Source organism: Pseudochaenichthys georgianus, chromosome 6 (genome assembly GCF_902827115.2).
Source record: "Pseudochaenichthys georgianus chromosome 6, fPseGeo1.2, whole genome shotgun sequence".
NCBI classification, from domain to species: Eukaryota; Metazoa; Chordata; class Actinopteri; order Perciformes; family Channichthyidae; genus Pseudochaenichthys; species Pseudochaenichthys georgianus.
In genome coordinates, this window is record NC_047508.1 from 39,305,805 (window position 1) to 39,319,728 (window position 13,924).

Here is a 13,924-nt window from a genome sequence, read left to right on the forward strand (position 1 = left end):
GTCAAGAAATTAGCGAAAACCGAAAAAATAAGCAGCACCTGGCTGCATTTCAATAATATAATAATATAAGCCGAGTGCAAGATTTGTAAAATGAAAATAACCTTCAGAGCAGGTTTTTTTTTTGGCAACCACTCAGGATTTATTGTCAGGTGGGAGAAGTTCAGATCTTGTACTTGAGTAAAAGTACCAGAGTGTAGGAATAATCGTTTATAATAAAAAGTCCTGCATTCAAAATGTTACAAGTAAAAGTACAAAAGTATTAGCATCAAAATATAGTTAAAGTACCACCTGCAGAGGGATCTAGATGCAGGTGTTCTTTTCCCCATAGAGACCGCCTCGCTGCACATTATCCCTTACATAAAGATAGATTGTGGGTCCCTTATAACATGTTGTACACAGTGGAAATAAACATTCTGGTTACCTCAACATCAGGGATCTTATAAATTAAACTCCTTCTGAATCAAACCGTCACGGTACCTTACCCTCTTAAAATAGAAAAAAAACATGTTACTTTACCAGCAGACAGAAAATGGATTATTAAATTATTAATGTGACTAATAAAAGCAGTTTGATTATTAAGTATTATTCTGTTGAGCGATGTCATTACATTTGGTGAAAAGCACATAATGACTTGTTTAAGACTCGTTTTGTCAAAGTTTAGGACTTGGACTTGAACTTGCCCATCCTGACTTGAGACTTGACTCGGACTTGAGCGCAAAGACTTGACTCGGACTTGCAAAACAATGACTTGGTCCCACCTCTGCTAAGTACTCTTTTTGGTGTGAACGCGACATAAGGGGTACTAACGGAACTAAATGGGAAAAGTACTCCGGTGTGAACGCGCCTATAGTCAGTTTGCATAGAGAGGCGAAGTCCCTCCCTTTCCGGGGGACCTCCATGGGACCTTATTTCGGAAAATGGCCTACTAAAATGTAAATTCACTATTAATCTGGTCACAACAACAAACAAACAAAATACAAAAATACAAATTAAAAAAAATTCTTCCAAGTGGAATTGATTTTTGAATTACATGAGAATTAGACTGTTACACATAGTTTCTCAAACAAATTCAACCACATATTGATAACTATGGAATAGGTGTTTATATAACTGATGAAACTGTTGAAGAGGGAGCATAGACTCACTGGTCTGGCAGTGGACTCCGTCAAAGCCCGGCGGGCACTGGCAGACGTACTCGCTGAAGACATCCCCGCGGCGGGTTTGGCCCGTCAACTCGCAGGTGCCATCATTCTTGCACGGGTTGGGGTGGCAGGGCCCTATTGGACGAAATAAAGTCACATTAGAGGAAGGAGAGGAGAAACATTTAACCGAGGTTGTATGTAGCGTTGATGTACATTTTAGAACATTCGATTGATCTTTTAGGTCAGCATTTGGTTACATTTAGAGATTTTTAAATGACTGAGTAGTAACACTAGAACCGCCAACGGGTAAATGTTACCCGCAGCTGTTTTTTGATTGTATGTAACTTTTTTTCAATGAAATATTCAAGTCTCCCAGTCCGTGACTTTTCCTGAAAGTGTGTTATGTAGCACCCTCTGTCGTTACAAACTATCAATATGAAGTCAGATTGAAAAAAATCGCCCAAAAAAAATTGCCATTTATACCTATATCCGCCAGCGGGTAATATTTACCTCATAGAAAATGCAGCGTAAACATGACGTGTTGCTATAGCAACACCTTTTGTCAATATAAAGATAGAGAGAGATAGAGAGATTTGTACTAAACAAAACACAAGTCTAACACCAAGCGTTTAAATCAGCACTGGTAGCGATATGTTATACTTCATGCTATCTGCACAAACTATATCATATGAAAAGCTGAGTCCACAGATTCGATTGGTATAAGTTTCATCCCTGTGCGATCAAAACTCACTGCTCTGTATGATAAACAAAAGAACTTTGTACCTTGAAAATCAATAGCAGGTCAATTTGACCCGTTGGTGGTTTTACACTTTATCAGAGAGTAGGCTTACCAGTCTCAGTCTCATTGCAGGTGTCTCCAGAGAAGCCATCATGGCAGATGCAGATGAACGGAGCTCCTGCCCCGATCACGCAGGTTCCACCATTACTGCACACGTTTATTTTACAGTAATCACCTAGAGAGGGAGAGAGAAGGAGAGGGATTGTTTTATGTTCAAAGAAATGTATTTAGTCTAAAAGATAGTTTGTAATTCACAGAACCTCCCAAACACAGACGGCATCATTTTTGTGTCCCCACCCATTATAATATTGTCCCTAGTGCAATCAGAGACAGATGTTGGGAGTTTGACTTGGCTTAAAGACTCATGACTGATAAGATGTGTTTGGTATAATGAGTGAGTAATGTTTATGGCTCGCAAAACAAAACTGTACAAAGAGAAGTAAACAAAGGCCCATATTTCAGAACAGGAAAAGGGAGCAAAATGCAAGTTGCTTTTGGCCTTAGGAAGAGGTATGCTGCATGTCTTGTTCCTTTTGTTTTTTATAGCATCAAAACTAAAATATTTAAATCAGTTTAAGAGTTAAACATGTTCTGAGTATCAGATCAAATCATTATTAAAACCTTTCATTCTCTTGCTGTGCTGCTGAATAAAGAGTTGACAGCCTGCTGGACATTGGATGTGCTGGTCTAAACAGCTGAGTAAGCCATTACTAAAACACAACAACACACTGGATGCTTCCACCAGCATCACTGATGCCTGAACCTGACAATCTGGCATCTCTCTGGGCATGAGGGAATTCCTGTCAGCTCGCAGTGGGTCGGGAAAAAAGGGAATCAAGAGGCGTGTAGTGGTTTTGAAAAGTATCCAACCTTTGGAAACTATGAGCACACTGTTTACAAAATAATGATTGGCAAAAAATGTATGATACACGAGTGAGGACGCCTAGTTCCTGCCAAAATGCTGTTGAAATGAAATGATAGCACCTAGGATAAAAACAACATATTGAACAATGAACCAGTAATTATATTTTTCCCCAATATAGATGCTGCATATAGCATTTTGGAAGTCAAGGTTTAAATTACCCCGTGTTTTGACACTTAGAATATGAAGGAAGTGAATAATTGGGAGGCTTTTAACACCCTTGAAGACAGGGAAGTCTTTTCCAACTTAACACTCATTTAGAGAATTGTTGAGGAAATTGAGGTCGGACCCCAAGTTTGAAAGTGGCGGTTGAAAAACCACAGTGTCTGCAATGGAGGCTAAAATAAGCTCTTACCCCATTTCTTTGAGTGTTAGCACGATACCTCTTTTAGTCCCAAAAAAGAAGACTTGTGGGAGAAGATAAATATTTGTATAGACTTCTACAGGAAAGAAAATTGTCATTTTAGTCTAAGGGTATAATTCTGATGCCACAAGGCCATGGCCATTTTGGAAGAGACTTGTAACTTCCTGTGCAATCTGGAGTCTCTGGATGTATTATCTATTAAACATTGAGAGTAGATCAGGTCAGGTCAGAAGGGACGATACAAAATGAGATACACAACATCCTGTTTGTCTGTTTATCGACTGCACTGCACGTCCCATGCATGTTTGGTGTAATCAGTAATGTATCCAGTTGCATGGCCTTCACAGGACTAGACAACAGGCTTCGTGGCCCTGCCTACGTATTCCTTATCCAAAAGTTCCTGCCTGTTTATCTTTGGGAAATTACACAGCCGCCCTTCCTACACAGGCAGACAGCTCCCTGCCGGATACCCTTTAAGCACAGAGGAAAAACAAGGTTGGATAAATTACGCGCTTCCAAGAATATTTGGAAATAAAAGAGACATCTCACTCAATCTATCTCTGTTATCGTTGCTTTTGGTCTGAAGGGTAACTTAGCCGGGAGTTTTATTGAGGAAATTAAATTAGTGACGTAATCAAGGTTGTCTGCCAAGAGACAGCGGTCAAACCACCAGAGCCCCCTTGGAAATCCCTAGTAATGCGACTGTCTGTAAAAACCACATGGGAATGAAGAAAGGGTTGTTTATAGTGAACTATGAGGTGTTTTGCTCCCCGGAAGGGTAAAAAGAGACTCTCAAAACGTAACATTCAAACAATAAAATAAAAATGTGCAGTTATTATGCGTTATGTGGTTTCCGCCCGACATCAACCAGTAACGTCTCTGCCGTTTCAGAGGAAACCAGAGACTTGTTCTTTCCCGTTATCTTGAGCTGACGGAATACGGTGTCAGATAAGCAGGAGTTTATATTTCAAGATAAATCTGTGGGTGTAGTTTCAGTTTCGTTTATTGAGAAATCGCTGCAGAAAATAGGGTTTCAAATTCACAAAAGCTACCATTTCCTCAAACCTCACCAACGTCCAACTTTACAGATAATTGTGGTTTTATGAGCTCAGGTTATGAGACATTCCATTTCAGCTTCCATCCCAAGGAACAGTGAAGACGAAACTAATCTCCTGTAGAGCTCCTGCTTGGGAAATCACCTCTTCAAAATTCAACAGTGATATCTTTCTCCAGAATCAGTGTCTCCGTGTCTGTCAACAGTTGGAACTACTTTCTAGTAACAAACAGTCTGCATGGTTAGTTACCAAGACATACAAGTGAGAAATGCTTTTGTGTTATTTGCCCTTTGAGCTGCTTCAGCTATATAAGGACAACTACTCCATTATCCAAAACACATCAAGTGTGTGGCAAACACTTCATAGTAACCCTCTTTAGTCTGCATGTGACAATATTGGGCAGTTGCTGAAGTCATAACCAGCATGACATGTTAATGTTGTCTTGATATTTAATTAAATGAGGCACGTACCTGTACACATTGGCTGTATTCCCAAAAAATTTATTTGCTGTTTATTATGCAAACACACAGATTTTTGATGAGTCTGACGATACTGCCAAAACCACATCTATTTTGGAGACCGCAGAACTAAAAGCACCCAACATGGTGCCCAACTTCCTCCACACCAATATGACACATTTGAAAAGTATGTGGAGTTATGTTTGGCAGGGTAAGCCATTTCCAATGTGTATTGTGCTTTTCCTTATGAGTCATGTGCTGTGCCTTTCCCATGATGCCCCAGTCCAAGAATGAGGTTCAAATACCAGACACAAAAAAGCAAGGGCTGTTAGAGCCAGAGTCACATAATGATTCGGTGCTGCCAAAAAGAAATAGAATGTGATGCTGCAAAAGCTTGAGCCCCAGATATAAGGGAAACAGCTGGGGAAGGATATAATGACAGTTTTTGTAGCAAAAAATATTTGAATGCTAACATTTTATAGACACAAAATACCCTAAAACACTGTCACACTTCATCTGGGTATTTTAATATATTGTAAGTATCCATTATTGTGTCTGATGACAGGAGACACTTGTGCAACCAGAACAAGCTGTTCTGACATTGTTGAACTATTTCCCATCTTGGTTTTAACACTTGCAAGCCGCCTTATATTTAATAACCGACTATAGCGCCTGGCGTTTCGTTCCAGGGGGCTTGGTCTTACCATAAGTCTTGTGTTTACTTTCTGGAAACATACGAGTGGCAGCACAAATGGTGCGTTTCCTGTAGGAGCTTCACAGAAGGAGGAGTTACTACAAGTTCACTGGCTGTTACTGAGAGGATCAACCAGTTATGAGTTAAAGTTGCCCTCTGACCATATGAGCCCAGGTGGACAAAACGTTAACATAACCCATGTATACGTTTAAGGAGGCATCACAACCAGAGACTGAGTGGTAAAAGATTCTCTAGGAAGTCATTCAAGGGCTCTGCGCCATGAATGGAGATGAAGAAGAGGGAGCCATTTCAGGACAAACCGGTGGGGGTGGATAAGGACAGTTTCTGCAGCTTATATTAGAGAAGATAGCACTTTGGATAAAAATCTACTTGACAGAAGTCAGCAAGCAAGCCTTGATAAAAATCCTTCCTGGGGGATGCAGTGTTCCCTGCCAAAGCACGCTATGTGCCATGTTAGGCTGTGAACACACTGTGTGTGCACAGCCCATTACATTTATTTAATCGGAATTAATCTTGAGTTATTAAAGATGTGGAATAAATCAGTATAGTTCATATACAGAAAAAGTAATAAGCAAAAACTGTAAGCGACTTAAAGAAATAAAGTGACAAATATGTCAGTGTTCTCCTCAAAAACCTGCTACTTGAGCAGGGGCTGCTAAATGCATGAATGCAAACATGTTGATATACATATGTGACGTGTATGTTAGCTTACATCAGACCTCATATCTGGGAGGCTGTGGCTCAGTGGGTAGTGCGCTGAACTTCGAATCAGGGTAGCAAGTTCGAGTCCCACTGCAGTCAGCATGTCGTTGTGTCCCTGGGCAAGACACTTCACCCCAAATTGCTCCTGTGGGGATTGCCCACAGTACTGAATGTACGGGAGTCGCTTTGGATAAAAGCGTCTAACAAGTGAGTCATGTAATGTCTGATATGTCCTTTGGCCTGAAAACAGTAAACGCTCTGCAGTCGAGGCTAGCAGGCAAGTGTGGGAACTCAGCGTTCCACACACACACACACACACACACACACACATTCTGTAATCTGCAAGTACTACTCTACAGAATCTGCCATCTGCTGCTTAAGAAAAAACAAAACAAAAACAAGGCCCAGGCACTAAAAATACACACGGCTGCGTCATGCACACACGACCAAACAACAAGCTTTCTGCTGATGCACTGCAACTGAAACAGAGCCTGGAGTACGTGTCACAACAACTGTCTAAACTGAATTGAGTTGTACGTATAATTATATATATATATATATATCCACTCACTAGGGCACTAAGTGGCTCTGTCTGATTGCATGATCCCAAACTTTGAAACTGTCTTGCTGCGGGATTCAAGTTAGTACCTCCGAAGTTGTCCTTGGCTCGATATTGAAGGTTGCAAGAGAGCGTGTAAAATATTCAACATGGCAGATTGGAAAGTGGGGCCAAGCCACTAATAAGCTGGCCCAAATTAGAAGACAGTCCATATTGCAATGAAACATTGATCACGGAAGCTATTCATATTTTAAACCGAGGAAACGGAGCCTGTCCTGTCCTGAGGCATTTGGTAGGAAAAGTAATGATAAAGTCATCAGTGCTGAGGAAGACAGCAGCCGGAAGGGAAGAAAGACCCGACCGGGCAGATGGTATTTCTCTCACACATTCAAACTTACTGACACAGAGCATTCAGCTCGGGCTGCCTCCAACTATTATTTCTCCTTCTGATTATCTTTTGATGAGCTCATTAATAGTTGTGTCTAGGGATGTCCCGATCACCTTTTTTTGCTCCCGATCCAATTCCGATCATTTGATTTTGACAATCTGCCGATACCGATTTTTCCCGATCCGATCTTTATGCAATGCATTAAGAGAAAAAAAAGGTAACAGATAACGGCTGGTCATCCAACGCGATGAATTCAGCTATCTTGGCTGTTATTGTGTTGGCCTTTTCACTGTTCTGGGGTAGTTTGTCTTTCCTTTTGAAAGTCTCTGAAAGTGTCGGTTGTTTCAGTGCCGTTACCTGAGTGGCCGCTGTGTACTCTTCGTGTTGTTGTTGGTGTTTGTTTCTCAGGTAGCGTATTAGATTGGTCGTGTTGAACGTAGCTCTGTTCTTTCCACCACGCGGAACCTTCGCCTTGCAAACATTGCATCTGGCTGTTACACTGCCTTCGCTTTCAATTTTATAACACTTCCAAACTCCTGACATTTTCTCTGTCCCGACTCCCGAGTCACCAGCTGAACGTAGCCTCTCGTTAGCTTACTGCTACTATTAGACACTGCGCCCACTCTGTTGCCAGATTTCAGAGAAATAAGCAACCAGGTCTATGAAAACAAGCCCAAAAGAAGCAACACATACATGATGTTGTGTAATTTTAAACCAAAACTAAGTCCTCAGGATGACTTTAAGACGTGAACATGGTCATTTTTGTTTTGTAACATTAAATAAAAAATATATATTTTATAAAAATAAAATTAAAAAAGATCCCGATCCCCGATTTTTTTCTCCTGATTCCGATCTTTTGAAAATCACGTGATCGGCTCCGATCCCCGATCACGTGATCGGATCATCTCTAGTTGTGTCTATTATAAATCATTTGTAAATGCACATTATAATCATCCACAGATGCATTTGATTTTCCTCACATTTCAGAAGGTGGATAAACTTGGCCTTTTTGCTTGAGAAATGTCAGTATTCTTGAGTAGATTTGTTCTGTTCTTCGTTGTAGTTTGTCGATTACCAAAATAGTTGGCGCTTATAATTCTGTTCGACTGATCAATCATTCTAATATAAAAACAATTATCTATAATAAATACAACATAAAAGTCCCACTGCACAATTTGACTCAGTGAAGATTAAAAAATCGTTCCAGTCAGGAGATTTCATTCCTGTTTAGATCAGTAACTGCCTGATACATTGTCATCAAACGCTATCTTACACCCACAAGTCAATTGCAGCAATTTCAACTGAAAGGTGATTATGCAACAGCCTACATTCACAAATGATACACATACACACACTCATGGCACGCCATTGGTCCAGGTGCTGACTTTAGCCCCTGTTCACTCAGTAACCCTAAGTGGTCTTGATGTGAGAAAAGTCTGCCTCAGCCCAGACAGAGAACCATTTCCACTTTTCTCCATTCAGCAACAAAAAGGACTAAACCTGCTGAATGTAGCCTAATCAGGTAAAACACCACGGGGGAAACCTCCCCTCAGCTCTTATCCTGCCCTGTAAACATTTTGCACGACCCAGCAGCCAAAGTCCCCCCCCCCCCCTCAGCTCCCTGACAGCATGGAAAGGTCTGAGCGAGTGCTGTTGTGGGCGGAGGTTCGCTGGCATGCCAGTGTTGGCGAATTCATCCAAAAAAAGTGACTCAACGTTTGTACCAGTTTAACCACACCTATTCCCCAAGGCTGTCCTGAGCCTCGGGTACAAACATGTTGGCATTTGTTCCGTTGTCATCAGGCAGCATTGCGTTTCAATTTCTATTCAAACAAAACGTTTTTTCTTTAAAGGGTATCAAACATGTATGTTATGTGATTCACCAGGGAAGGTTTACACGCAGGTCTACAGTGTTTCTCCCTGGAGTAACTGAAGGCTAAGTGCCTTACTCAAGGGCACACTAGTAGTGGTGTTCCAAGCGGGATTTGAACTCGCAACCTTCCGATCATCAGCCCACCTCACTATCCATTAGACCACCAAAATTAAATTAAAAAAAGATATATATATATTATTTTAATTTTTTTTATGAGATCCATTTGTGGCAGACGATATTTATTTGTGGTGGCCCGCCACAAATAAATCAATGTATGGGAAACACTGGAGGGAGGTTGCAGGACAAGCAATGGGAATAAACTCAGAATCTAAGTTGAGCTGGAGTCGTTTTGGATATCTGTAAAAAAATATGTAGTTCCTGTCGTAACCCGGTTCCAAGATAAGTAGAGCGTTAATCTCCAAATTGAACAAATCAACCAGAAGTGAAGTCACATGCTTGCTTCTGCAGCCTGCGGTGTCTGTCAACATAGTGGATCAACTGAAGCATCAAATCATGAGGCATCAAAACATGTGGACACTATTATGAAATTAAAAATTTCTTGTGAACTATATGAATAGCTAAGCAAATTAAGTGAAACCTTAGAACATGTTTTGTTGCTGTTTATTTGTATTAATGTGTCAAAGTATTTTCTTTCTTTTTCGTGTGCTGATCTTTATATTTTTGACGCTTGTTTTTAATATTGTTTTTGTTGACCCCAGGAAGACTAGTGACCGTTTTGTGGAAGCTGATGGGGTAAAACATAAATACACTAGTTATGTCATAACCACATAATGCTGCATTAAGATTCAATCAAATAATTAAGCCAAAGTCATAAGAAAACACATACAACCAAAGCAATATGACTAACGTTGTGGTAAATGACCTATTGTATACATTTGTTCTGTACATTTTCTAATAAATGTCTCAAAGAATGAAAAGATCCCAGACCTATCTGTGGGCATTGACTCATGAGGCATTAAATGTTGACCATCTATTCCTCAACTCAAAGTCCATCAGACAAGAAACACACACGGCAGCTTTCACACAGCACCAAGCAAAAGTCTAAATGGAACAGGAACATTTGGAAAATCCATCATCACACCAAGAGAAACACTTGACATGTGATGCCTTCTTCCTGGTTGCTGAGCAGGAAAGGAAGGCAGGAGAATCAGGCCATTTTGTGTACCCTTTGTCCATTGCCCTAAATGTGTTTGATGCATGGAAATGCAAACAAAGCCAAGTGCCAATGGCAAGAGGTTAACACTGGACCAGTATAATAGCCAGCACATTACATGTGCTTCTTAGAAGGGGCACTCTGCAAATAAATATGCCCTAAGGGGATATTTCTGGAGCCATACATTCAGACATAAGTGTGTCTGGCCTACAAAAAAATGCATATATTGTTGTTTGCCAGATGGAAATCGTTCACTCTAAAATGTCTCTACACATTCAGCGGTCTTCTTTTTTGCAGTTTCAGAGCAAACAAAGTCTAACATTCCCACACGTCCTGTTCACTCATTCAAATCAAAGATTGCTTGAACTTGTGCACCTAGCTTAAAATGCCCACTTCTTTGTTACTGTTACTTCTTTGGTGATGAATTGAAGGGGCCACTTGTGTCTTTTTAGATTTAAACTGTGTTGGAAGAAGTACTCAGGTCCTTTACTTAATTAAAAGTAAAAATATTGTAGTCTTAAAGTACTCCATTAAGTAAAAGTCCGATTTTAGTCCGCATTACATTTAAATACTGTGTAGATTAGTAGTGCAGTATCATACCATATCAACATATGTGTTTTTTTATGTACAAATTAACTATTAGTGGCAAAATAAATGTAGTGTAGTATAAGTATAAAAGTAGCACTAAAGGAAAAACTCAAGTGAAGCGTAAATATGTCAAAAAAAGTACAGTACTTGAGTAAATGTACTTAGTTATTTTCCACAACTGGATTTAAATTGCCGCATATGAAACACACACTGAGAAAATTAAAACAACTATATTAAAACACGGATAAAGAGCAACATTAACGTAAATCTCAACTGACAAAGCTGCCACTCAACTGTAACGGACGTTAACGGCTATTATTTGAACTGTTAACAAATCTAACAAAAGCCAACTTACCGTTCACACCGAACACCAGACAAGCAGAGAAAAGTTGCAGCCACAGGTCAAAACTACTGTGCTGCTTCATGGCTGCTGTTTAAGTCAGACTTTGTTAGTTTTAGTGAGTTAAAGGGACGACAGGCGGACAACAGCGTGTCTCCGGACTGTTGTTGCTTCTGTGGCTCGAGCTCGTTGTGCGGCTCTTAACTCCCAGGCAGCAGGCGTAGAGCAGGAGCACGTGCGCATCAGCTACCAGCCAATCACAGCGAGGCATTTTAATTGTAAGTCCTCCCCCTTCCTTCCCGCTGTCTGTGTGACCCAAAACAAAAACACTCACAGAGAGCAGCAAATCAGCCTGTAAACAAAAAGTAGCGTTAATGAGCTGCATTTCATTACATATATCATGATTTAATATTAAACCACAGAGAGGGGAATAATTGCTCCCCAATTTTCGCAGCTGACCTATTTAGTGTTTCCATGGGGTTACATGCTTCCCTGCAGGAGGCATTTACTATGATATTGTGATTGTGAAAGTCTGACTTAACCCTCCTGTTGTCTTCGGGTCAAATCTGACCGATGTACTACTTTCATCAATCATAACTTTTTTGTTTTACATTCGATTGCATTAAGGCTTTATGATATCCTTCTCACATTTGAACACATACAATTGCTGATCACCACTTTCATTGAATTTTGGATGATTTAGTCAACTTCGTAACACCCATGGTGTTCCCGGCCATAAAGAAAAGGAATTAGTAACCATCCGGATCAGATAAAACACACACACACACACACATTCTCTAGATGTGTTCCCCCCCCCCCCCCCCCCCTTATGTGCCCAATCCCCCCATGTGAATCACACCTGGCACACGCAAACACACAGAACAATTTGACACATTTCCCGCTCTTATGTGCCCATCCCCCCACATGGATCACACCTGGCACACGCAATACATGTTCAGTGTCTATTCTTTGTATATTTTACTGCAGTTTTTCATGTATACCAGTAGCCTGATACAATATTTACAGTTTGAAAGGGTGTTAAATGAAATTTGGTGATGATTAATGGTTTGTGTGTTAATGTAATAGCAGTTAAAACAGGACCGGTCAAATGTGACCTCGAACACCAAAGTAAGGGGGGGAAACGAAGATAATAGGAGGGTTAAAGTAACTTTTGTTTCGAAAAATGTGTTCAATTGAAAGCATTTGGATCATAACAGTGGGTTGGTGAAGAAGTCAGCCTACTTGAGTCATTTGGGCTGTGAAGTCATACTTGTTTCAAAAGGATTGGGAAGACTTTCATTGCTACTATTCAATGAAATTGCCTAAAATTGACAGATTTAGAACACACATAAATTGTAAGTTTCTTGGTCTCTGTGTCCATTAAGTTATAAGGAGCTGACAAAACATGTGTCTGCCTTGTGTTAAATGTGGCTAAATTAGAGCTCATTGTAGAATTTGTACAAAAAGGTTGGTTATAAAGTGCACACTCGTAAATATTTGCTAAATGTGTGAGATTGTATGAACCAGAACACATGTATTCTTTGCTTTACGTTCTGTTAAGCAGATGATCAAGAGTTATTTTGCATTTGCATGTTTGTTCTTAATTCAATTTAATCAAGCAGGCCAGTAACTGGTGAAATCAAAGCATCTTAAATCCGTAATGTCTTCTGTTGTTGGCCCACTCTCAAATAGTTCTGGGGAAATTCCCATAATTGCGCCATGCATGAAATCCTCCTCTGAAATGCAGATTAAGGCCAATGTTTTATTGTGGAGAGCCAAAAAGGTTCATGTGTGGGCGTTTCTTGCGTCAACATCCAGATGGGTCAGAATTGATTTTTGTGCTCGTGGAGACAGTGGGCGTGAGGCGGAAACAAATTCTAATGGGTGTGAATTTGAGATGGATGTCCAACCGTGTAGGCCGATTCTGTCTTTCACCTCATTCCTCCTGCATCTATGAAAAGGATTTGGTTGTATGTTTTCTCCACATTTAGGAGACAAAAGCAGCCTGAATATAACAACAGTCATTATCAACTTTAAAGGATGTGACTTCTGCTTTAGCCTTAAAAGTGTATAAGAGAGCTATCAAGGTTTTTGACAGAAAGACAAATTCATACCACCACTATACCATCCTTGAAAAACACAATTTATTGAGTTTTGACAATTTTAAGTCTTTTAAAAGTATGTGTTTTATTTCTAAATGTTTAGATGGACTGGCCCTCCCTCCCTTAGGGGGATTCATCCACAAGAAACACACCGGACGCTGCACCAGGTCAGAAACCAGAGGAGACTGTGAAGTCCACCGCAGACGGACCACTTTTGGACAAAATGTCCTCTCCATTAAAGGCAGCTCTTTGTGGAATAGCCTCCCAACTGAGATACGGGATTGTCCCACTCTCAATAGTTTCAAAGGTCAACTCAAAGAATGGTTGAGAAACAATGTATGTGAGGGACTACGGATGGAAATGAGCTCAAAGCTAAAATCCGGCATATTTACTTGAAGCATTATTTGTCTAAAGTGTTCATTAATGTGCATTGTCCCTATTCAAATAAACGATGAAATGAAATGAAAATGAAGTATATTTCTGCATCCATTATTTGTTTCCCTGTGATTCGAAATGTGTCTCATTACAGTAGTAGCAACCGTATTCTCAGATGAACTCTGCACACTTTGATTAGCAGGGGAACATGTACTCTTCTGTAGCCTAGTAACAGGCCGAAGTTATTTAAATGCAGCTTTAATTGATCTCACGCTTGGTGGAAAAATACAGAGGAAAAAGGCTGCTTTGATGGTGTGCTCACATCACATCTCCATGCTTCATTTGTCTCTCCTTTCTCATGTAATGAA

The 13,924-nt window shown here is 40.2% G+C and overlaps 1 protein-coding gene across 4 annotated transcripts in view; it reads right to left on the bottom strand.

The window, feature by feature from the left end:
• The window catches only part of mfge8b (milk fat globule EGF and factor V/VIII domain containing b), a 29,944-nt gene extending 18,671 nt beyond the window's left edge, over nucleotides 1-11,273 (bottom strand). For all 4 annotated transcript variants that reach the window (XM_034085693.2, XM_034085692.2, XM_034085691.2 and 1 more), the window contains exons 1-3: nucleotides 11,095-11,273; nucleotides 1,994-2,116; nucleotides 1,146-1,277 (exon numbers count right to left, since the gene is read on the bottom strand). In XM_034085693.2, the coding sequence (XP_033941584.1) occupies nucleotides 1,146-1,277; nucleotides 1,994-2,116; nucleotides 11,095-11,164 (325 nt within the window). In that variant the 5' untranslated portion in view covers nucleotides 11,165-11,273. The remainder of the gene's footprint in view (nucleotides 1-1,145; nucleotides 1,278-1,993; nucleotides 2,117-11,094) is intronic.
• Nucleotides 11,274-13,924: the final 2,651 nt, after the last annotated feature.